General features: G+C 44.9%; 2 protein-coding genes across 9 annotated transcripts; one reads left to right on the top strand and one right to left on the bottom strand.

Moving 5' to 3' along the window:
- Nucleotides 1–2,520: 2,520 nt before the first annotated feature.
- LOC123051595 (uncharacterized protein At4g17910) lies at nt 2,521–19,100 on the top strand. Of its 8 annotated transcripts, XM_044474525.1 has the most exons (20): nt 2,530–2,667; nt 3,021–3,077; nt 4,647–4,663; nt 4,747–4,815; nt 5,363–5,604; nt 5,703–5,766; nt 5,862–5,895; nt 6,301–6,431; nt 6,631–6,704; nt 6,831–6,906; nt 7,015–7,104; nt 8,883–8,956; nt 9,808–9,895; nt 10,224–10,350; nt 10,448–10,552; nt 11,876–11,999; nt 12,090–12,141; nt 12,616–12,660; nt 18,489–18,587; nt 18,731–19,100. In XM_044474525.1, the coding sequence occupies exons 5-20, from the start codon at nt 5,552–5,554 to the stop codon at nt 18,881–18,883; spliced, it is 1,389 nt and encodes a 462-aa protein (XP_044330460.1). In that variant the 5' UTR covers nt 2,530–2,667; nt 3,021–3,077; nt 4,647–4,663; nt 4,747–4,815; nt 5,363–5,551; the 3' UTR covers nt 18,884–19,100. The 8 variants fall into 8 exon arrangements, with proteins under 8 accessions (XP_044330455.1, XP_044330460.1, XP_044330462.1 ...); XM_044474520.1 differs by having other exon boundaries at nt 2,521–2,667; nt 4,647–4,815; XM_044474522.1 differs by having other exon boundaries at nt 2,576–2,905; nt 4,647–4,815.
- Nucleotides 19,101–19,870: 770 nt separating this feature from the next.
- Nucleotides 19,871–24,146, bottom strand: LOC123051596 (immune-associated nucleotide-binding protein 9). The gene is made up of 6 exons (XM_044474529.1): nt 23,866–24,146; nt 22,492–22,745; nt 21,271–21,539; nt 20,997–21,161; nt 20,795–20,917; nt 19,871–20,292 (listed from the first exon to the last, which is right to left on the bottom strand). Exons 2-6 carry the CDS (start codon nt 22,712–22,714, stop codon nt 20,080–20,082), a joined length of 993 nt encoding a protein of 330 aa, XP_044330464.1. The 5' UTR covers nt 22,715–22,745; nt 23,866–24,146; the 3' UTR covers nt 19,871–20,079.
- Nucleotides 24,147–24,447: the final 301 nt, after the last annotated feature.

Consider the following 24,447-nt stretch of genomic DNA (forward strand, 5'->3'; position numbering starts at 1 on the left):
GCTCTTTGATTAACTACTGCTGGCTTGGCTTCAGTGGCTTTGTTAGGTAGAACAGTGTGAGTTTTCTGATAATTACCAAAGCTCTTGCCAGTGCTGGAATATGTGCTATAAGTCTTTTTCTCAGGCTGTCCCTTTTCCAAGTCTACTGCCAGCCAGTAAGCATCAGTCAGTGAGGAGGGCCTCAATGGCCGCACTTGAAACTTAATGTGAGAATGAAGTCCATTTACATAGCACCTGATAAACCAGCTTTCGTCCATTATGGGGTTCTCAGCTTGTACTTCTGCCATCAGCTCCTCAAACTGATCTGTGTATTCAGACACTGTGAGTGAGTTTTGTTTCAGATTGATAAACTTCTCTGTCAGGTCATCAGAGCTGGCTGATGAGAACCGTCGGAGAATTTCCTCGCAGAATTGTGCCCAGGATAGTTGCTTTTTGAGTATGCCCGATCGGCGTACTCAAACGTCTGCCTTTCCCACGATGTACAGTTGAGCCAAACTGACCTTGAACTCTGCTGGTGCACCTGCCATCTGGAAGTATTTCTCGCACTGCCGAATCCAACCGGCTGGGTTTTCACCATCAAAACGAGGGAAATCCATGCGAGGACCCTTGGTGATGCTCTTGAGGAACTGAGTTCGCATTTCTTGCTCGTACTGTTTCTGAAAATCCTCCCAACCTTGGCGCACTGCAGGTGGTTGAAAGTTATGGAAGCTGGGAGTGCGCGCAGTTTTGTAGGCTGCTGTTGGTGTGGCATTTCCAGAAGGAGCTTCAAGAGGAATGTTCGCCCCATAGCCAGGAGGAACAGAGGGCCTAGGAACCTGGATTGGTGGAAGGTTTGGTGGGATCTATGCAGCAACCTGACGTGTTTTGGCCTGCTCTAGTGCCAGACGTTTCCGCAGTTCCTCTGTGAGTGGCCTGTCCTCTGGTGCGTTGGCTTCCTTGTGCGCTTGCTGCTGATCTGTAGCAGGCTGGCCCGGGTGTGTCGACGTTGACGCATCTGTAATTGTCAGGGATTTGAGCACATCTGCCATGGCTGCAAGCTGTGTGTTTAGAGACGAGACCGCTTTTTGGACTCCATCCATGACGGAGACCATGGTGTCCTGCTTGAGGCCGATGCCGTGTACATCCTTGTGCAGATCATCCACTTCGCCGCTAAGTTCTGCGGTCTCTTCATGCTGCTGCAGAAATTCTCCTTTCATAGCCAAGAGCTCAGCTACCTCAGATTCGTCGAGGCTAGCCTTCCCACGCCCCATATTGGTGAGGTCGTTCAGAGGGGAATTTTACCTCCAGGACGAGTCGGGAACCAGATCTGAATGCTTACCCTGCCGCCGTCGAACGAGGTCGCCACCGGAACAGCACCGCACGCCGCACGACCTGGAATTTTACGGAGTGAGCGGTGTGCTCACACAACCAGTCGGGCTCGACGCGCTGCCGTCGAATGAGTCTACCGCCGCCTGCGCCGCCTACTCCGCCGCCAACGCCACCAACACCGCTGCTGCCGACGAGAAAGGGAGGGAAGGGTGGGAAATCACCGTCGCAGCTCCGATCTGTCGCACCGCCGAGGAAAACCTATGCTCATGATACCAATTGTCACTCCTCGAGAGGGAATCGAGCTAGAACACACAGATCTCACGCACAGGAGGGGAAAGTAGCGGCTAGGGTTTGTATTACTGTAAGATATATGATTGTATCAGTGAGAATTCTCGAGTAATGGCATGCCGCTTACAGACGGGGGTCGCTAGCTTTATAGCTCAGCCGGCAATGGGTGACAGCTACAGTAACGGAAAAGAAAAGCTACGGTTACAACGAAACGATACAGTGATACAGCGAGCCTCGCGAGCCGTTGGATCGATGGCGATGACTGAGATCGTAGCCGTTCGTTAACTGAAGATGTAGAACACTTGTAACTGAAAGTGCAGGCCTGACACGCAACAACTCACGAAGACGGCGGCGACGCCGAGTTGCGGTCAGTGCTTCTCGGCGACGGCGGAGACTTGCACTTGGTGGTCCTCAACGCCGGCGGCCGGATCCATCCTAGAAAGGTGAGGCCCTCTCTCTCTCTCGCCCCTCTCTCCCTTCCCCTAGGGTTACGCGATCCGGGCCCGGGCGCCGCCGCCGCCGCTGCTTGTGCGCCACCGCGAGGGTTGCGCCGCTGCTGCTTGTGCGCTGCTGCGGGGGTAGCGCCGCCGCCGCCGCTGCTTGTGTGCCACCGCTGCTGCTTGTGCGTGGCCGTGGGGTAGAAGGTGTAGGATGGGAGCAAGAGGGGGCGGCGGCAGCAGGGAAGGAAGGGCAGGCTAGGAGTAGCAAGGGCCGGTGAGGAGCAGCAGGAAGGTGCAGGAGAGGAGTGCAGCACGAGTTCATCCTTTCCGTGTGTTATGTTTGGGTCAAACAAGTACAAGGGCATAATAGTCCTCTATTTTGTTCACTTATGTTGTCTATTATTTTCAAAGTTTGTTTTTATGTTGAAAAGCGGCAACAAATCAAAGTCCAAACAAAAGAGTGTCATCAAATCAATTACAAAGTAAAGGGTGGCAAATTATCAACGTCCAAAAAAACCGGTGGCGAAAAATCAAATCCCCCGCGAAACCCTCACTTTCCCCCCATTGCTCGCCTCTCTCTTCCGTGCGCGGCGGCGGCGCATCTAGCAAATAGCAGAGAGGCCGGCGGGAGGTGAGTTCCTTCTCTACTCGTTCCCTATCTCCTCTGCTTCGTCTCGTGTGTGCCCGCCGGCCGTTGTGGAGGGTGTTCCTGGGCGATGTGCGCAAGGATTTCCGGCGGCGGCGCGGCTGGATCTCAAGGCCGGCGGCGGCTGGGGGCCTCAGGAGGCGCGCACTTGGCTGGATCTGAAGCCTGGCGGCGACAGATGGATCTGAAGGCCGGCGACCGGGGGCTTCAGGAGGCGTGGCCGGTTGGTGACTGATGCATGCGCACTGCGTGTGTGTGTTCCATGCGTGCAGGGGGCTGGTGGATGCGTGCTCTCTGCTCATGTGTAGTTTGCTGATTGATTTAATTTTCTGGTGCAGGAAAGTTGAAGGCCACCGTCAGTACATCCAGCAGCAGCAGCACAACTACAATCTGAGGTTATTTCTCCCCTAAATCCTATTCTGTTTCTCTAGTGAAATATTTAACAGTGGAAAGTTGTACACATACGGTGTGCTATCGAATTCTTGTCCACACGTAGATGGACAGCGAGACAAAAGATAACATATTTTAGATGTAAATCTTGTACTGCATATTTTAGCTCTAAACCTTGTACTGCATATTATAGCTGAATCCTATACTGCATTGTAGATGGACAGAAAGACAAAGATGTTAATTTATGTGGCTGCGGCACAATGGTTTATCAACATGATAACATTGGTTGTTCAATCCAGAAAAAGAAAAAGGAGAGAAGCAATTACGTATGCCCCAATTGATGAGAGAGATAGGATGAGAAGAGAGTATTTTGACAACAAAATATGGAAGAATGACACAACTTGTGTGAACATGCTTAGGCTTCAGAGAGAACCTTTCTTTAGGTTTTGTCAACTCTTTAGGGATCGCAACTTGCTAAAGGACACAATACATTTGACTATTGAGCAACAAGTAGCAATGTTCTTGCACACCGTTGGGCACAACATTAGAAATAGGGCAATTGGCGCCAATTTTGGTAGATCCGGTGAAGTCGTGAGCCGTTACTTCCAAAGGGTACTTCATGCCATTGGCGAGCTTCGAGATGACCTTATTAGGAAGCCTTCATTGGAGACCCAAACCAAAGTAGAAGGAAACTACCGGTGGGATCCATACTTTAAGGTATGAGACCAAGTGACAACTACATTTTGTCATTGTAGGCATTAATTTGTTTACATCCTAATTTTTCGTTTTTTTTTCACCAAATAGGATTGTTTGATCCAAACTGAAACAATTCAGTAGTTAGTAACATTTCTGAAAATTACAGCTCCAGATGCCACATGGATTCAGAAAAATGGATCCAAACTGAAACAATTCAGTAGTAAGTAGTAACATTCCTAGACAGGACTCATCACTAGTAATACTCCCTCCGTTCGGAATTACTTGTCGCAGAAATGGATGTATCTAGACGTATTTTAGTTCTAGATACATCCATTTCCGAGACAAGTAATTCCAAACGGAGGGAGTACATTACAATTTACAGAGGAGCCCAGCAAGCCTTAATTCGTAACGAGAAGTACTGGCAGGTGGCAGCACGACGAGCAATGAGTATAATCAGTAAACAGAAATTGCGGAAGAGGCAGAAATCTTATCAAACGTACCTCAAATCGGGCTGGGCGGCTGGCTGCGTGCCTTCTGCAGCTGCACAACGCCGCGCGGCGGGCGTCGACTGCCGAGTGCGGTCTGGGCGGCTGCCGGCTGGTCGTGGTGGCGCAGGGCAGGGGCGGGGTGGGGTGGGTAGAGTCGACGGCGAGGCACGGGACCAGGTGGCGAGATCGGCAGGAGCGCAAAGCAGTCGCGAGGGGAATCGGGGACGCAGCGGCTGTCCTGGCCGCTGCTGCGGCTGTGCGACGAGTCGACTCGAGGTTGTGTTTGCTGGGATTTTTTTTTGTTTTTCTTTCCTTCCAGCCCATCCCCTGATCTCTCTTATGGGCTATGGTCTCTCACACGCGATGCGAAATTTTGAATGCTGCTTGCAGGCGCTTGACAAGACCCGGTTAGGAGGAAAGGCCATGAGCAAGAATTCCAGTGTCTCTACGTTCAGCTTTATCCACAAACTAACACAACGCACTGGCTTAGGTAATCGTCAGTTGCGCGGCATTGTGCAGCTGCAGAAGGCACGCAGCCAGCCGCCCAGCCCGATTTGAGGTACGTTTGATAAGATTTTTGCCTCTTCCGCAATTTCTGTTTACTGATTATACTCATTGCTCGTCGTGCTGCCACCTGCCAGTACTTCTCGTTATGAATTAAGGCTTGCTGGGCTCCTCTGTAAATTGTAATGTATTACTAGTGATGAGTCCTGTCTAGGAAGGTTACTACTTACTACTGAATTGTTTCAGTTTGGATCCATTTTTCTGAATCCATGTGGCATCTGGAGCTGTAATTTTCAGAAATGTTACTAACTACTGAATTGTTTCAGTTTGGGTCAAACAATTGATACATTGTTCTCATTTTCTGAATCAGTAAATTTCGTTTTCATATTGAAGAACATAATGTCAACTAGGACCACATGATTACATATATGTATAAAATGTGGAAGAATGAACACATGCACATAGTCTTCTTTGAACTTTTCAAGGCATGCAGGTTTTTTCTTATGCAAAATCAAGATTTATTTGAGATTTTTTTTCTAAGATCATATTGATCAACTTCTATTGTGCTATTGGCATATCATATTTATCGTAATTTTTTTAAGGTGGACCACCCTGTTTCAAAATCTTTGATCCGCCAGCCAGCCGCTGCTGCCACCACCGTCAGAGGCAGAGTCTTGGCTTCCAACCGTCCTCCTGCGGCCTTCTAGCCGCTGCCACCACCTGCGGCCACCAACCTCTCTCCTGCACGCAGGGGGTCCCACAGCAACTGAACCACCTCTCGCAGTCCAACAATGGAGGGTCTCCTCGACAGGCCCCTGAACCCGAACAAGCTTCTTAAGGAGCAGTGAGTGCAAAGTTCAAACCCTACCTGCGTTCGCACCACTTTATTCTCGCCCGTACTGCTCTGCTAACTTGTAGGTATTCTCCCCCTTCATGACGCAGATTCGTGAGCAACCTGACGGGGTCGTCCCTTCTGGAGATTGCGGCGCTCTCCACTATCGTGCCGGTGACTGATCAGTCTCTCTCCCTTAGATTCCCAATATTTCTGTATCTATATATGCACGTCAGGGTTGTGGTTTGATTTGTTTTTTTGGTTTGCAGGCAGTGGTGGTTTTAAGGAAATGGAGCAGCAGAGGTCAGTTGGTTAGATATACTGTAATTTTTCATAACCATTTCTATCTTTTCATGTAAATGTATAATGTTTTTGTGCAACAAATGTGCAAGTGAGATACAGCTCATCACTGTGTAGGTATTATGACTGGAAAGTGGAATCTCAGTTGCCAGTATGCTGCAGTTTTGCACATTTAGCGTTTTGATCATAAATGTGTATGTTCTGATATTCAACGATCCAGCTAGCATGTCCAGTACTTTAAACTGTGCTGACCAATCTGATGCTAGCTATGTCATGGCATCCTTCTCAGTTTTTCCATGTTTTTTACCCTGATGTAGTCATTGTTATCAATAATAGAAACTTCTTTAGTTTCATGCATGGAGTAGATCTGACAGAGATTTCTACTTCCTTGTTTTCATCTTATTATAGATAATATTAGGAGGGATTCAGTGAAGAAAAATGATGATGCTCTTGCTGATCATAAAGATGGAGTGTATTACTTTTCAGCGTTGGTTATAGATTGTCTCACTGTTGTATTGCCTATACTTCTGATTTTCACGGCAAGTACCCTCTTCATTGCATTTTAATATGCATACAAGATGAAATTGTTAAACGACATAAATCAGGGAACGTGCAAAGCACAAGCCTATACTGAAGTACTGAACTATTCAGTTGTCATCTACCAATCTTTGGCTGAGCTTTAACATTTTTTAACTCATGATGAAGTGAATCTGTGGTTATTCCTTTGGTTTGTTGCAGATCTTAGCTGAATGGGCTTATATTTGTGCAATTTCTCTTGTAGTTGTGATATCTATCTACATCTTGCTTAAAAGGTATTTGGTATTTAGTTATTACTCCAATTTTTGTTACCTTGTTTTTGCTGCTCTAATTCCCTTCTGATTTCTTTTTGTGACACACTACCCTTGGTGACCTGGAGTTATATGACACTGCACTTTCAGGTCTCAGTCTCATCTCAAGGCTCAACAACACCTGCCTTCTCTTAGGGCAGACATATCTTCTTACCGAGTGTCAGTGGTATGCACAAGTTTATTGATTATATAAGTAACACATTATCGCTCCTTCACCAGTACTAGAGATGGAGCAGTACTACTGCAGTATTAATGGTGATTGTGCTCTTTGTAGGTTTTAGTGACATGCTTGTCCATATTGGCAGTGGATTTCAAAATCTTTCCTAGACGGTATGCAAAGGCTGAAACATATGGTAGTGGCATTGTAAGTTAATTCGTCCAGGCATTTTCTTTAGTTTATCTTTTGTTTTTACATGTTCCGCTCCTTACTTTCGTCATGAAGGCCAATTAAATAGCCAAAGGTTGTTTACATGGTGTGTAGCCCCCATGATGGCCTAGTTTTATAATCATCATCATTAAGAATTGCACAAAATCATGAACTAGTTGTGCAAAAAGTGACAGCAGCTGCAAATGTGCATATTATTTGGATTGCAAAGGATCAACGGCTTCATTAGATTGGTTAAATGAAATCCATTTGTCAGTCGTGGACTCCTCTGGTGCATGAAGTAGAGATGTATCTGCACATTAGGGGCTGGAGTGGGTTGTGTTACCGGTAATGCCTCCTGCTGCTTCACAGCCACCGCTCCTCCTTCAGCGCACAGTATCGCTGCCCATCCTGCTGTGCACATGGAAGTAAACTCATGGCATGTTGAGCTAGTAATCAATACAAAGCTGGCCCTGTGATCCTCACGGTTTTGTTGCAGTGTAAACATTCCTTATTCATCTCCTGGCCCGAACTCTTCATGCCCTAATTGATCTCCTGGCTTCCATGCAAATCGTTGCTCACATATATCTTTGCTTGGCTGGTCTATACTCATAATCTCATACATTGGATCAGCACAATGCAATCTCGTGCTAGGAAACTCCACCGGCTGTGCTCAGCAGTGCCACCGCCGCCGCCGCTGACTTCATCCCTGGTGCATATTCTTGGAGTCTGTTTTGCAATCAGAACTGTAGCTTGCAAATATTGCACACGCCAAACTCTTGTTTCATGTTTGTGCGCACACATAGAACCAGATTGTTTGAGTCAATCTCCGCACATGCATGGCCTGGATTCTTTCAGCTGGGCTCAACAACGTCACTACAGAGGACTCTGCCGCCATTTGTATGCCTTCTGCTTCTCCTAGCATCATCTCATCTATCTGCTCTGCTACCGCTGCTTCTAGTTGCACCTTTGATGATGTTATCCCTGTATGCACTACCGTTCCTCCTCTTGTGCTTGCCTCCTCCGCTGTGCTTGACTGTGTCGGCTTCTTGCGACACCTCTACAACTGCTTCTTGCTCCGGTGTCATTGCCATGGTTGTATATGCTCAGCACTGACTCTATCTGATGTGGCGCTGGATAATATATCAACTCAATACCGATTGACAACAGCCGTCGTAGATTGACTTGCAACTTTGTAACTCCCGAAATCTGGTGCTTTATCATGTCTAACCATACTTGATGAAGGCCACAATCCTTAACTTTGCTGGAAAATTCAAACCTTTTTTACCTGTTGCTGCAAGCCCTGCGGCAGTATGACTACCCTGATCTAGGTTGCTGACCTGCCGGTCGAATGCGATTTACGATGTCCACATCACTTAATAGTCATCTTTGTGGTTGTCCAATTTTCATGCCTTTCGCCTGTATGATTAGGTCATCAACTACTGTTCATCATTGCTTATTTTTTGTTCTTCTGGAATTGACACAAGTTTCTTGTTTACAAATATGCCTTGCTTCCATTTTTTCGTCATCAATCTATTATTTATTACTCCCTCCGTCCCAAAATTCTTGTCTTAGATTTGTCTAAATACGGATGTATCAAGTCACGTTTTAGTATTAGGTACATCCGTATCTAGACAAATCTAAGACAAGAATTTTGAGACGGAGGGAGTAGTTATTAATGTAAGGTTCTCGACCCGTGCTTCCCTTCGTGTAATTTGAATCATGTTTGCCTTTATTTCTGAAAGATCAGAAATCTGATCTCTCTTCCGACATAACAGATGGATCTCGGAGTAGGGTCTTTTGTAGTGGCTAACGCACTGGTGTCTAGACAAGCACGAAACATAACCTCAATGTAAGTGCTTAAATGATCTCATTTGTCTTAAAGAAAATATTTTAGGGCTTAATAAATATATATATTTGGATTCAACATGATGCTAAGGGTTCTCATCTAGTTAAGTCGGAAGTAACTCACATGAATACTGAAACTAAAAGGCAAACTCTGTGAACAAGTATATTCTGTATTCTGCAAAAGTGAATCCTACTTTTTCTATCATAATAATTGTTAGTCAATAGTCATAGTGTCAGATACTGTCGTCCTTCGGGCTTTATGTCAAAATGTTCTCACTACATAAGTTGTTTTTTGTAGATACTCTAAAGAACTAATGTTTATTTATGTTGACTGTTTTTACTGGGCATAGGAGCTTGTAGGAGCCTAGAAGTTTCAACTTCACCACATACATTATGGTGTGCTGAGTTTTTTTTTTGCCCTTTTTAAATTGAGATACAAAGTATTACAATTCTGCATGCAAATATTAGCTTTGTCAGTTCATTGATAAATGAAGAAAATTATAATCATTAGTAGTATTCAGGATAAAATGAGTGGTTCATCTCTTCTTCCAAATAAGATCTGTCCTGCAACTTTTGCATCTTTTCTATTTGCATGTAGGTGGCATTCCTGTGTTAATCGCTTCTTGTTAGGTTGTTCTCCAAGTAGCTTTCTGACTTAGTATATTCCTCATACTGACAAATGATCCCGTGTTTGTCCAGTATCATTGCAAAAATGCAGCTACTTTGGCAGAATCATTCTTTGAATTTTTATTTTTCTTGGGAAGATAACTGTAGTTTTCTGACCGATAAATCTGCCAATAGGCACTATTCAATAGCATAAGTATTCTATCTCATAGTGCACCTTCTGTTTTTTAGGAGATGGAAGGCAGCACTGAGGTCCATAAGTCCTCTAGTATTTCTTGGCTTTGCTCGTCTTATCTCTACATCAGGTGTTGATTATCAGGTACTTTTATTGTGCCAATTACTTATATTACGCATCCGTCAGAATTTATCATATAATGCCATCCGTGCATACTTGCTAACCTTTTCTTGTGTTTTCCTGTCCCTGTCTATTTTCATATTCTCACTTCCTTCATTTCTAGATACTGAAACCTGTATTAAGCAGAATTAGATATAATAGTTACTATAGCATGTGCAGTCCTGTGTAGTAATGAAAGTGGGGTTGATTGGATTTCAGTTTGCAATGCATAATCTAAGGTTATTTACTCCATTTTTTCTATATTAGAATGCTGTCTTTTCTGAAGAGGTATGTTCTGTTTGTTACCTTGTAGGTGCATGTAGGAGAATATGGTGTCCATTGGAACTTCTTTTTCACCCTTGCAGCAGTTTCTATCCTTACATCCATTATCAGGATTCATCCTAAATATTGCGGGATAGTTGGTATGCTTGTTCTTGCAGGTACTAATGGTTCTAGTTTTACAGTTTGGTTAGAAGGGTTTAGAGGTGCTACAATTCTCCTTTTCAGTAGATAAATTGCTCTTATTTATTTTTACAGGATACCAGGTATGGCTAAATTTTGGGTTGAATGAGTATCTCACATCTGATGAGAGAAGTGCTGATATCATTGGCCAGAATAAGGAAGGCGTGTATAGCATATTTGGTAAAAATATCTATGTTTACATGAATTTTTTGTCATTTTTTTGCATAAGATGCTGAGGAACATAGAGGCGTAGAGCTGTCCAAGCTTGGTTTTTGTTTGTTTGACAAAATAACATTGCTGGTCCAGATTTGTACAGAAAGCTCAGTGAACAAATATGTGTGATACTGGGTTTACCAGCTCATGATTAAAACCAAATGAATCACCACATTGTGCCCACACCTGTCCTTTCTCACTAATCCTGATATTGTGCTTGAAGATGTTGCAAAATGCAGAGTGTAAGCTCACAGCACTTCAGTTTTCTTCTGTCGCCCCACATCGTCAATTGCTTCCAATGCTAACGAAGGATATAGAGAGTAGCATAGCTTTTTGTTTGAAACATAATCATTACCGACAAGCAACAAAGTCTAACAAATACCAGAAAACACTATCAATTTGATTTTGTTTTACTTTGCCAATCATGCCGATCATCTTGACAAAATAAATTCCCAGAAGTCAAAACGGCTTGGAATTTGCTTCATTCCCTCCCAAGATTGTTAGCACACGCGCTTTATAGGTTGATATTTTGCATATGCGTCTCTCTAATGTTTTCTCTTCCTACATGTGCACCTATGTGCGCGATAAACTTAACAGGGCTCTGCTCATCGCCATCACTGGTGCTATCTTCTCTCCATCGCCACCGCCTCCTCGTCTCTCTTGTCTAGCTGAAGCTCTCCTCTGTCATGAGTTCTCTTCTGCCAAAGCTCGCTTTTGGCAACAACAGCGCTTACGTTTCCTTGGTTAGGGATGGCTTCACACCCCCCGTCACTCCTGGTTGCAATAAGAGTTCTGGGCACTGGTAGGTCTGGCTAGGCGGTATGAGGAGGAGAGTGTTAGGTTCAACAGGGTTGCAACGGCAGTGCGTCGTTACGTTTGATGATGTGATGAGGCACAACAGGAGGTGGCAGCGGAAGCCATGGTTAAGGTTGTAGATGCAGAGTACTGGGCCCAAATGTGATGGAGAAGAAGCACCTGGGTCCATGTTAAGCCTAATGAACACCAAGGTGTGCCATGATTGCAACAAAGACGTGAATGCTCGAAACTGAGCACACATGTGTCTAAATGTGAGCACTAAAATTTGAACCCTGTTGGGTGGAGTCATGTACCCACAACTCCTTCATCCCAGGAAGAGCTCGCTCTCTTTCTATCATTCTTTTTTGTTTTGCTGAACTTTAATATGGTGATTATCTGTTGTTACTTATCAAGGTCACTTCATATCTGAATATTCAGCATCGTAGATTTCCACGCACCACATTATGCGATCTAATGAACTCCCTCTTTCCACAGGATACTGGGGTATGTACCTGATTGGTGTATCTCTGGGTTACTTTTTGTTTCATAACCTTAGTTCAAAAGGAAAGATCAGGAGCACTCAAGTGGTAAAAGTCTGGGTTCTCGCGGCATCATTTTGGTAGGAAGCAATGATAACATGAACACCTATGAATAAGAGTTCTAATGTTTCTTGGTTGTTAACATTTTCTCCGATGGTGCATGTTCATAGGATTTTGGCGATCATTCTTGACAGCTATGTTGAAAGAGTTTCTCGACGAATGGTAGGGTACTAACTACCTACATGCTTGGTTTTGTTTACACTGACACTAAAAATGCAAACTCATCTTTGAAGAATTTTTGTGATAGCCATGCAATGTAGCAGCAACCTATGGTATATAGAACACAGTACTGTGCTCTTAGTATCTCAATGGACATGTTATGTTTAAACATGATTAAATGTAGGAGTATGACATATATTTTTCATAGTATTTAGGTTTGGCCTAAGTAAATCTGAAGTAAGAACATTTGTTGCATTTGTTGAAATGTAAATCTTCCACTCATGCAATGCGATTCTTCCAACATGAATGGATATGTGGAGAAACTAGCTTCCCAAATCATTATTTTTTTAGTGAAAGGAAATGCTACAGTTACTACAAACTAGTTTTACACTCGAAATTGGGACAAAGTAACTCCAGCAACTTATCTTTCCTCTTTTACTTTCTGGAGCAAAATGATTCAAGCATTTCATTTTGCAGTGTAACTTCGCCTATGTTATGCTTGTGTTTGGCCAGAATTTTCAGGTATTTATTTCCTTTCTCGCTTTTATAAACTTATATAGCATGCGTTTGTTAGGAATAAGCAACTTGTATTCCCATGAGGCCATAGGCCGATATATATACATGTACAGGTGTGGTACATATGCAGGAAACCCCTTATACAACGGGATAAATACAAAGGGGTATACATGACTTATATTATAACTCTAACACCCCCCTCAAACTCATGGTGGAGGAACAACACTGAGTTTGGAGAGATAAAAGCCATGTTGCGCTCTAGTCTGGGCCTTCGTCAGGAAATCCGCCAACTGTAACTCGGAAGGCACATACTGAAGAGCAATGACCTGATCCTGCACAGCAGCGCACACATAGAAAGCATCATCACCAATATGCTTGGTGAGCTCATGCTTCACAGGATCGCGCGCAATGCTAATAGCACCTGTACTGTCAGATAAGAGCATAGTCGGGGTAGTGACAGAAACACCAAAATCCTGAAGTAACCACCGTAACCAAGTCACCTCTGCCGTCAAAAGAGCCATAGCTCGCAACTCAGCCTCAGCACTCGAACGGGAAACTGCAACCTGTTTCTTCGTCTTCCAGGCAATGAGAGAACCGCCAAGAAAAACACAGTAAGCAGAAAGCGAACGGCGATCAGAAGGATCACTAGCCCACGTAGATCCGCATATGCCTGAAGCTGTAAAGAACTGGAGCTAGGAAAGAAGAGACGGTGAGAGATCGTGCCCCGAAGATATCGGAGAACACGAAGGAGATGACTATAATGAACCGACGTGGGAGCAGAGACAAACTGACTCAGAATATGAACCGGATAAGAGATGTCCGGACGAGTGACAGCTAGATAGACTAGACTGCCAACAAGATGACGATAACGCGTCGGGTCAGGGAGAGGATCACCATCAGTAGCACGGAGATGAACATTGAGCTCCATAGGAGTCTCAACAGTGCGCTCGTCGGAAAGAGCAGCACGAGCAAGAAGATCCTGGATATACTTTTCCTGGGATATAAAAAAGCCATCAGAGGTAGAAGAGACTTCAATCCCAAGAAAGTAGCGAAGAGGTCCAAGATCAGACATAAGAAACTGCTCACTAAGACGAGCCTTTACAAAGGCAATATACTCGGGGTCATCCCCAGTGATGACCATATCATCAACATAGAGAAGAAGAAGAGTCCGGCCACGAGGAGAAAGGTGAATAAACAATGCGGGATCATGAGCACTTGCTGAAAAACCAGCAGTAGTGACCACAGAAGCAAAACGCTCAAACCAGGCGCGAGGGGCTTGCTTAAGGCCATAGAGAGAGCGACGAAGACGACACACCATGCCATCAGGAACAGAATACCCAGGTGGTGGCTGCATGTACACCTCCTCACGCAGCTCACCATTAAGAAATGCATTCTTAACATCAAGCTGAGATATAGACCAGTGGCGTGCAGAGGCAACGGCAAGAAGTGTACGAATAGTGGTCATATGGGCCACAGGAGCAAAAGTCTCGTCATAATCACGACCATGCTCCTGCTGAAAACCACGAGCCACGAGACGAGCTTTGTGACGCTCAAGAGAACCATCGGAGCGAGTCTTAACCTTGTAGACCCACTTACAAGTGATGGGACGGACTCCGGGAGGAAGAGAAACAAGATCCCAGGTACCAGTGCGTTCAAGAGCAGCAATCTCCTCTGCCATCGCAAACTGCCATTCAGGATGAACAACAGCCTGACGGTAAGAAGTCGGCTCAAGAACAGCAGCACCAGCGGTGGGAAATCCAAAGCGATCAATGGGCGGACGAGGACGAGAACGCAAGCCATAAGTAGGCTGAGAGGAAGAGGACGACTCATCCAAGAAAGCATCCACAGGTCGTGAACGACGAGTTTAATGCTGAGGAAGAGATGGAACAAGAGAAGAAGGAATCACCAAGGTAGAAGCAGGGGGTGGCGACGAAGAAGTCACCGGAGATGAAGGTGTAGAATCCAGTGACATGCTAGGTGAGGAGACCGGGGAAGATGGTGGCGGCGAATCGACGAGGGGTGGAGAAGCAGAGGGAGTGGAACGAATAGGCACAGGCGCGACGGGAGTGATAGGGGAGTCAGGAAAAGTGAGGAAAGAGATATCCTCCACTGAAAAAAACGAGGAAGATGGGCGTGGTTAAAAAGGACGAGACTCATCAAAAGTCACGTCTCGAGAGATACGCATCCGACGACCGACAGGATCCCAACAACGATAGCCCTTATGCTCATCACTGTAGCCTAAGAAGACACACTCAACAGACTGAGCGGTCAGTTTGGTGCGTTCGCGAGGGGCAAGAAGAACATAGCAAACACAACCAAACAAGCGAAGCATCGAATAATCGGGAGAACGATCAAACAGACGCTCAAAAGGAACACCACCCTGCAAAGCAGCAGATGGCTGAAGGTTGATGAGATAGACGGAAGTGGAGATAGCCTCGGCCCAAAAATGAGGCGGAAGAGAGGCGGCGATCATCATGGCACGAGCCGTCTCAAGAAGGTGACGATGCTTGCGCTCAGACACGCCATTCTGAGCATGAGCACCAGGACAAGAGAACTAGGCAAGAGTACCCTGCTCAACAAGGACACCACGCAACATCTTAGAGATATACTCACCAGCGGAGTCAGCATGAAAAACACGAATGGGTGAAGAGAACTGAGTATGAACCATGGCAGCAAAACGCTTATAAATAGACAACACCTCACTACGTGAAGTCATGAAATAAAGCCATGTGTAACGAGAAAAATCATCGATGAAAATAATATAGTATTTATGACCACCTTTCGAAGCGAAAGGAGCCGGACCCCATACATCAGAATGGACTAAATCGAAAGGACGCTTAGACACTGACTCACTATGGGAATATGGTAACTGAATCTGCTTGCCAAGACGACAACCCTGACACTCTAAAGAGACATCTCCTGAGACAGACCCCAGAAGACCTCGACGAACTAAAGACGATAACCGAGAACCACACAGATGACCAAGTCGATGATGCCACTGCTTGAAGGAACCAGTAACAGAGGCGACAACAGCGGAGGGACTGGCGATGGTGGTGGCAGCGGAAGGAACATGAAGCCAGTCCAACTCCCAAAGACCCTGAGAATCACGGCGGCGAGGGCCAGCCCCAACCAGAGTGTGCGTGCGACGATCCTGGACAGAACAAGAGTCAACATCAAGGATGACACGACAACCAGAATCAGTAAGTTGACCGGCAGAAAACAGATTCATGGTAAGTCGAGGAACATGAGCAACATCAGGAACAGAATAAGAAGGAGTGAAAAGATGGCCTCTACTAGCAACAGAAAGTGGAGTACCATCAGCAGTGAAGACATGAACAGGAGAATCCAGCGAGCGAAGAGAAGACAAAGCGGAAGAATGAGAAGACATATGAAAAGAAGCTCCAGAATCCAGAACCCATGGGGATGTACCTGACTGTGTAGAGGGCGGGTGCTCAGTGCGGGAAGCATCAGTCACAGAACCAGCAGTACCCGTCGAGGAAGAACCTGAAGCCGCGAGCAGACGCTTAAGTCTCAGAATATCCTGCTCAGTCAAAGCAATGGCTGAAGCTGGCGAGGGAGATGACGAAGTCCCGGAGGAGGATGATCGCGCCTTGCGCAGGTGTTTCCGCTTTGTGTAGCACTGGGACTCAATATGACCATCATTGTTGCAGTAGTCACAATGTGAACGGGGCCGACCTGAGCCTCCAGAAGGAGTGGGCAAGAGCGGCGGAGCACTCGAGCGAGAATGGGGCTGTGCAACAGGTGGAGTGGAAGAAACCCGAGTAGCGAGCACAGAGGGAACCTCCAGCAAACCAGCACCACGTAGGCGAGTCTCCTCAGCACGAATCTCTGAAAGCGCCTCCATGAGAGAAATACGGCCACGAGCAAACAACTGAGCACGCCGGGGCTCAAACTCCTTACGGAGCCGAGACAGGAACTCGTAGACGCGATGAAACTCCAAATCGGCCTGGACAGCCTGGCAGCAGGGGCAAGTACGACAACCAGCACTGCGGAGAGAATCAAGTTGGCGCCAGATAGCAGAACTCTGTGCATAAAAGTCATCAACAGTAGAGTCACCCTGCTGAAGAGCATGCTCCTGACGAACCACAGAAAGATATAAGGCATCACCAGAGGGCTCATAGCGCTGACGAAGGCAGGTCCACATCTGGAAGACAGTAGGAAGACCCAGAAACTCAGAAGCAAACTGAGGCAGAACACTAGCAGTGAGAACAGCTGCAACACGAGCATCATCATCAAGCCACTGAGTGTAAACAGACAAAGCACCATGATACGTCTGAAGAGCCTCCTCATAAGTCAAAGCCCTCTCATCATAGGCACGATCAGCAGCCTCATCAGCAATCTTAGCCGCATCCTTGGCGGCCTGATTTGCATCCGTAGGAAGAACCAGTGGAGTCGGCGGAGTAGGGGCCACCGGAGGAACCGGACGTGGCGGACAGCAGACCTCGCCAGAAAGAACACCCCAGAGACGGATGCCACGCATGTGAATGCGCATGAAGCCAGCGAACTCGGTGTAGTTAGTACCATCGAAGATCACCGGACGGCGAGGGACGGAGACATAGCCCGATGCAGCAGACATTTTTTTTTAGGAGACCCGTAATCAGACGGCAGGCGGAAGACCATGGGAGATCACCGCGAACGGCGGCCGCCGGAAGTTGATGCGTGACCACAAGTCCAGGCGGGAGGGGCGAACGACGGCGCCTGGCGTGAGGGGCTCCTGGCAGATCTGGGCAGAGAAGTCCCGCGGGTCGCGGTGGCCGAGCACGGGGAGAGCTTCGGCGGGAGAGCGGGAGGGAGCTTCGGCGGGAGGGAGCGTCGGCGGCGTCAGCAGCTGCGGGAGCGGGAGGGCGGCGGCTGACTGCGAGCGGGAGCAGCCACGGCGACGGCGGCTTCGAGCGGGAGGAAGACGAGCCGGACGCGATCGGGACGGATCAATAGCACGAGTTGCAGCGTGCAAAAAATTGACCTAGCTCTAATACCATGTTAGGAATAAGCAACTTGTATTCCCATGAGGCCATAGGCCGATATATATACATGTACAGGTGTGGTACATATGCAGGAAACTCCTTATACAACGGGATAAATACAAAGGGGTATACATGACTTATATTATAACTCTAACAGCGTTCATTGTCAGATTAGGACATCCAGAAGACAAGAATAATATGTAGTACTTTAATTGATAGTACCTTTGTTACCCAATTGTGGGCTCTAAAAGCGCAAGGATAGTGTTTATTGCATAGTTTCATCTTCTCTAATGAGGATAACATTCAAATTTCAACTGAAAATAATGTGCACCAGCTGCAACATAGCTGAAAATAATGTGCACTAGCTGAAAAATGAGGTTTGAAAGTTTAGCTTTACCCTTTGTACTTATAGTTCACCAACTGGTTTTAATATTTTAATGATGGTCTGAATCTGATATTAGAGCCTGGAAACTGGAAAGATGCACACACTTCTCATCTTCGAATGCATGCTACTTAGTTACATTCTCTTTCTGGGATCATGAAGAAGTACCATGTAAATATATTTTGAAGAAGAGTTTTACTGAGCAAATGCATTATGCGGGGCACAACCATCCGGGTTACTAAAAGGGGCAAACACTAAAGGAAAAGCAGCAAATTACCTAAAGCTAGAGGGTGCCACCAAGCCCTTTAGCTCCAGCCGCAACTAAATATACCTGTTGTGGTGTTGCCTGAAGGGTCTAACAACACTTGAGCCTGCTAGTACTTACCGATTGTATTGTTACTAGGTACGAAATTGCTAAAAAAATGTTCAGGCTCCACTATTCATGATGGGTATTGTTATAATGACAGGTTATATCTATTCTCACACTAGCGGGGTCCATTTCACATGACAAGAATTTGGTTCTTGAGGAAGCATTCAATCAAAATATGCTTGGGGTATTCATTGTGGTAAGATCATGACTCGTTATTCTTATTGCTGATGCCAAAATGGGAACTTATGACTAATAGGACCGAATCGTCAAATTTTAGCAGATATATGTACCTCTTTAAGCGGCCAGTGTAAAGAAACTGACATTTACATTCTCTTGCAGGCAAATATCCTAACTGGTCTAGTAAATCTCTCAGTTGACACGCTTTCGGCCTCTCCCCTCGCTGCCTTCATGATTTTGGTAGCATACACCTTTACTTTGTGCATGCTTGCTGGTCTTGCTCAGTTTTCTGGTGTTAGGATAAAATTTTGGTGAATATGGATTTTGTCTGGTACTGTACTTTGTATGTATGGAGTATTTAATCTTGATTTTGAGGAAGACACGTTTGTGTATTAAAACCGAGCCCTTAGAGCTCATATGTGGTCAATTACCAAGGCCCTACCCATTGCAGGTGGTATATGAATCGAGGTGAGTGTTGTTTATTCACACAGTACTCGTGAGATCCAATCTAATAAAGAGAATAATCCTTAAATGTTCCACTTTGTTGCAAATTGAGCAAACCCATCACTAAACTTGTTACTGTATTATTGTTCACTCGAGGTCCAAATGGCCCTGAGTCAAGATAAACGGCAAATCAGTTGCTGATCAGGACTAGGTGGGGGCCCTGTCCAGGGCCTAGATATTGGAGTTGGCTTTTTTATGAACGCCCTGAATATCTCTTTGTTCCAAGTTCTTCTCAAAAAATAAAATAAAAAATCTCTTTGTTCCAAGTGGTTCAGAAGCCCTATCTCTCACTCGTTGTAGCGTTGTAATGTGCTGCAGTCACGGCTTGTTTCCGTTCTCAGACCCTGTTTGAAAGTTGAAACAGCGGGATGTCAAAGGAATTTTGGAGAATCGAATTCCTACATTTTTTTTTCTGACTCTGCCGTTTGAAACAAAGGAATGGCTCACCAAGGTTCCTATGGAACAGGGCAATGCAAAGGAATTTTGGAGGGAAAGACCTCGTGTTTTCTCTCATGTATCTAGGATTACTGCGTTTTTCTTATGTGGTGTCCAAATAGCAAGTCTGGTGTATTCTTACTGCCTGCTCCCTGCACGTGCGCCCATCCGTGCTCCTGCGTACGTGGTTTGATTACTCTGGCACCAGTACGAGGGTTTCAAGGGAGAGTTAACCCAATTAAAAACGATCAGACAAACTAAACCATCCAAGCATAAACCCATTGGCTAGAAAAACCTTCTCACGGAGCATTCTAGATAGAGATGCAGCGCCCAGAAACAAAACCAAAAAAGATTGCCAGATGATACTCGCAAGTCGCAAGTGCTACTAATATGAGAGGACAAGTATAACTGTCACTAACATATAGTTATCCTTTGACTCCCCAGGCATTCAACTTCTACCAATATACGAGACGACGCAACCAAGTACAGTATATCTGTTGCTACTAGACAGACTTAAGTTCACCCCCTCCTATTAACAAGACATCCGACAACTCTTCCCAAGAGACAACTGTTTACAGAATGGCGCACTTGTTCGTCGCCGCCAGCCTCCGGAACTCCTCATTCTCCTCCTGAGCCTTCTCGAGCCTCTCCTTGAGCTTGCAGATCTCCTCGTCGGATTTCAGCCTGGCCTCCGCCGCCACCCTCTCTGCTTCCAGCCTTGCATTCTGTTCTTCCATGAGTTGGACTTGCAGCTTCTCCACCGTGATATTCAGCTTTTCCTCCACCTACGGTTATGTCACAGAGTCAATGCAGTTTCTAACTTGGAAACACATGCATGTAAAATGGGCAGCTATTTAGATAGTTCTGGGAAAGTTAAAACAATCTCTAAAATGTCCAAACAAAGCTGGATGTGTAAACAGAACCTACAGATATGTCCTAGTACTTTTTCCAACAACAAAAAACACATGCCTGTTTCGTAAAATATCAACTTATGTAGAAAGGGAAGGATGGCTGTGTGCATCGCGATGATGCAGAGGATGGGCTTTTCAATACCCTTCTCTAACAATATATAACTCGTAAAAAGGGAAGTCGCATAAATATAGTTCTATAAATATAACTTCATTAGAAGTACTGTCAACTAATATAGCATCATTAGAAATTACATGTAATGGAACATATGCAGCTATGCATTATAAAGAAGGGGATAAGTTTCTGGAACAAGATTTTAACTAAAAGTAACATAACTAAATGTGAGATTATTTTTAGAGATAAAATAGTATCTGTTACCATGGCAGTAATGTTTGCAAGCTGTTCATCCCGAGTTCTGTGGATCTCCTTCTTCAATTCAGATATTTGGTCCTCTGAATATCCCAGAGCATCATGAACCTCCTTCTCTCTATCATGCACCTCCTACAAGATGAGATAAGCATAAGAACTACAAAATAAAAGATAGAGATGAGAATCACAAACTATATTTCAACAACATTACCTTGAGGCGAGTGAGCATCTGATCTGTAAATGGGTTTCCTCCATTATTTGCACTAACAGAATCAACCACATCAAGCAACGTTTCGAGCTGCTTAGTTCGAATCCTAGGGTCCTTGGTCTTGTTATCAAAAAGAACCACTCTATTTTTGCATAGCTGAACAACTTTCTGTAGACAGAACATACAAATGTAACTATTTGCACATCTCAAGCTCATATGATTCATCAAGAGGCATGCACATCTCAAGTTTGGCAACAGAAGGTAAATAAGTATATACCTGGAGATACTCTGGGGCATTACTTAACATGTTCTTCAATAAATTTTCACCAACTAAGTCTCCATAAGTGAAAACTAAGACCAAGTGATCAACGATTTTCTCTCCAAAAAACACTTTGATAGTCTCAATTGTACTAGAATCTTCTCGAGAAAATCGAGATGTAGCAGAAAAAACCATCAACACAGCATGTATCCCATCTTTAGCCATGTTCATGCACTTAACAATTTCTTTGCCAGCATCCTCAGGGGTAACGGTCATGTCAAATAATCCTATCCAAGTAAATGAAATGGATGATTAGCAAAACATAATAAACATGACGACCTAAGGAAAAAATAACGCGATCAGTCTTGCAACAAGGAAGATAAATTTACCGGCTCCCTAGTTTCCACATTGGTGATATACAAAAATACATTAACATTTTCCTAAAAACACGATTAGCATTTCTTTATCTTTATTTGGGAAAAATATTTTTTTCTTTACGAAGCTGCTTTCACCTACATGCATGAAAGAAATGAAGGAAGATGGATGAATATGTTAAGACATGTGACGTTACAGCTGCAAAATATAAAACATGCATATGCAATTCAAATATCTTGCTCTCCTACATTTCAGTGGCATTCCCAATACAACATCCAACGCTCCAATTGTGATAACTTCAAAGTCAAAATAAGGAGCAATACATTTGTAATTCACAAAATGAGATTCACCATATAATTACAAAACTTTGAATCCTCTAGTTTAAGATCAACTAGCTGAATGCCCGTGCATTGCTATGGAACTAAGAAGATAATATAATCATGTGGCGGAGTCTCAGTACAAATCCATGGCCACAAAAATTGGCATGGGATTAGAATAAACAACAACCTGTAAATAGCAAAACCATAAAATACGACCTAAAAAATAGTGGAAATCATGGATCATTACTCAGGAAATTGTGGATGGGAGGACGTGGGATGGCAAACAGACCACCATACACTAAGGGTGCTACGGTACTTTTGTTTTGTTAAGAATGAGTGCAACAGATGACTTCTCTATTAGATGTTATTCAACAAAGGATGAGTGGATGAAGGCCAAACATCCAAAGATACTACATCAAACAACTTAGCATAACCAGGAAAAATAAATTGAGATCGTTTCAACACTATATAGACATCGTAGGTTCAAAACATTCTCATTGGAGAAATAAAGTAAGAAAATTCAAAAGATCCAAAACGCTCTTACCTGGTGTATCAATAACATTGATGGTGCGGCCATCCGTCAGCATGGTGCTTCCCATCTGACAAGTGTTTGTCACACTGGCATGAGAGTATTCTGATACAAATGCTTCCCGTCCAAGTATACTATTGCCAGTTGCACTCTTGCCATAGCCAAGTTTTCCAACAAGAACAAGAGTGATGTCAGCACTGGGCAACACCCAGTCATCATCATAGTTGCTTCCACCCATTGCAGAAGTTGGTAACGAACACTCACAAAACCTGTTCAAAACATCAGGAATCAGCAATTATGTATCATATCAATTATCTTCCTAAATTGCTATATGCGACCTTTTAAACAAATTACCCTGCCCCAAAACACACACACACAGCAACATCAAATTCATTCCAACACTGTCTAACTTCTGTAAATACTAAAATGCATGAACATAAATTTAGATGGTAAACTCTCAACAGAAAAACAAAACCTCGGTATACTGAATTGTCACAATTGGGGCTCTCTGGAATAGACACAATGGGGCCCAATTATTAGAACTTGCGGCCAGAGAAATATTTCTATGTAAAACGTATCCGATACGGATTCGTTGGTAGTATCCGTGTTTCTTAGCGCTCCAGAGAAATATTTCTATGTATACCGTATCCGATTCGGATTCGTTGGCAGTATCCGTGTTTCTTAGGGCTCCAGAGAAATATGCCTATGCGCATCGGTGTAATATAGTAAGGTCCAAATTTGTTTAGCTGAATCTTTATTACTACCCAGCTAGCACATATCACCAATTTAATCCACACACAAAGAGCTGACAGGAATCTCACAACCTGCTTATTCCTTTTCCAGTACCAAGCAAGCTACCAGAGTTGGCTAAGGCTTACTGTACCTACCACATGTGACACTGCTATTCTGGGCAGGCACCAAAGTAACTACAAGATCAGGTCTAAAAACAGGACTTCCTTCCTTGGCACGCACCAAACTGGGTAACACCGCGGCCATGTCATTAATCTTTGCGCCTATTTTCCTGTCGGTGCCAACACTAACCTGGTTTTTACTGGACAAATAAAAATACACAGGAAACAAATCTAACAAATTTTGCACCGTAGGCCGATGCTAAACACTGCGCCACCAGCTGATTAACTCCTCGTAGGAACCAAACGGACGTGGCTTGCTCCAAGCCATCTACTATTTCAATTAGGCTCATCGATTCCTGCTTAAAAAAAACTAGGATCCGTGCTGAAATTCGACCCAGCCGAGAGCCCTACGACTAGCACAGCCGGCACGAAAGTAGCACCAGCATGGTACGTGACAGCATCCGTACGAAATCGGCGGCCAACAAGGGAAAACTCGATCGACCCCCAAAACGAAAGACGACTGTGCTGGGAGCGATACCTGACGGCAGGGAAATTTCTGTCGGCGCCGAGACAGCAGCCACGAACACGGAGGACCCGCAGCAGACGGCCGGAAGGAGGGATCTGCGACGGCGGCGAAGCCCTAGGCGGCTGCGGCGGCGATTTGGTCGCTTGGCGTGTGCGCGAGGGGGAGATAGGAGGAGGCTGCGGGGCTTCTTTTTATTTTGGAGTTTCCAAATCTCTTTTTTTTTCTTAGAGATGAAGAAAGAAGAAACCAAGCCGCACACGCGACGCTCAGGCTGCAGTATTTTGGAGTTTCCGAACCGCACGCGTGAGGGCCACGGCCCGTCTCTCTGACTACAAAATATTTCTAGTAGCTCGAGAAAAAAAACGACGCGTAGTTCTTGTTTTTTTTTTTTCTGAACTTTTAACTGCTCGAAGATAAGCACGCTTCGGTTCTGATTTTATTCCATGTTTTAAGGAAACTGATTTACAATAGCAACAGACCGTTCACTCCTACCTTATGAAGCAAATCGTGTTGGTTTCGGGGAATAAAGGAGTTTTTTTTTCCTTCGTAGTTTGAGGGTTATAATCTGCTATTACAAGATGATGAATGAACAAG

The sequence above is a fragment of the Triticum aestivum genome, chromosome 2D, assembly GCF_018294505.1.
Source record: "Triticum aestivum cultivar Chinese Spring chromosome 2D, IWGSC CS RefSeq v2.1, whole genome shotgun sequence".
NCBI classification, from domain to species: domain Eukaryota; kingdom Viridiplantae; phylum Streptophyta; class Magnoliopsida; order Poales; family Poaceae; genus Triticum; species Triticum aestivum.

Excerpts from the sequence above, each read along its gene's own strand:
- LOC123051595 (XM_044474520.1), top strand. The coding sequence starts at position 5,552 with ATGGAGGGTCTCCTCGACAGGCCCCTGAACCCGAACAAGCTTCTTAAG. Across the intron at positions 6,907-7,014 it reads CTTCTTACCGAGTGTCAGTG|GTTTTAGTGACATGCTTGTC; the intron begins GTATGCACAAGT and ends TGCTCTTTGTAG. Across the intron at positions 12,142-12,615 it reads AAAGAGTTTCTCGACGAATG|TGTAACTTCGCCTATGTTAT; the intron begins GTAGGGTACTAA and ends TTCATTTTGCAG.
- LOC123051596 (XM_044474529.1), bottom strand. The coding sequence starts at position 22,714 with ATGGGTGGAAGCAACTATGATGATGACTGGGTGTTGCCCAGTGCTGAC. Across the intron at positions 20,918-20,996 it reads AGATGCTCACTCGCCTCAAG|GAGGTGCATGATAGAGAGAA; the intron begins GTAATGTTGTTG and ends CTCATCTTGTAG. Across the intron at positions 20,293-20,794 it reads TTGCAAACATTACTGCCATG|GTGGAGGAAAAGCTGAATAT; the intron begins GTAACAGATACT and ends ACATAACCGTAG.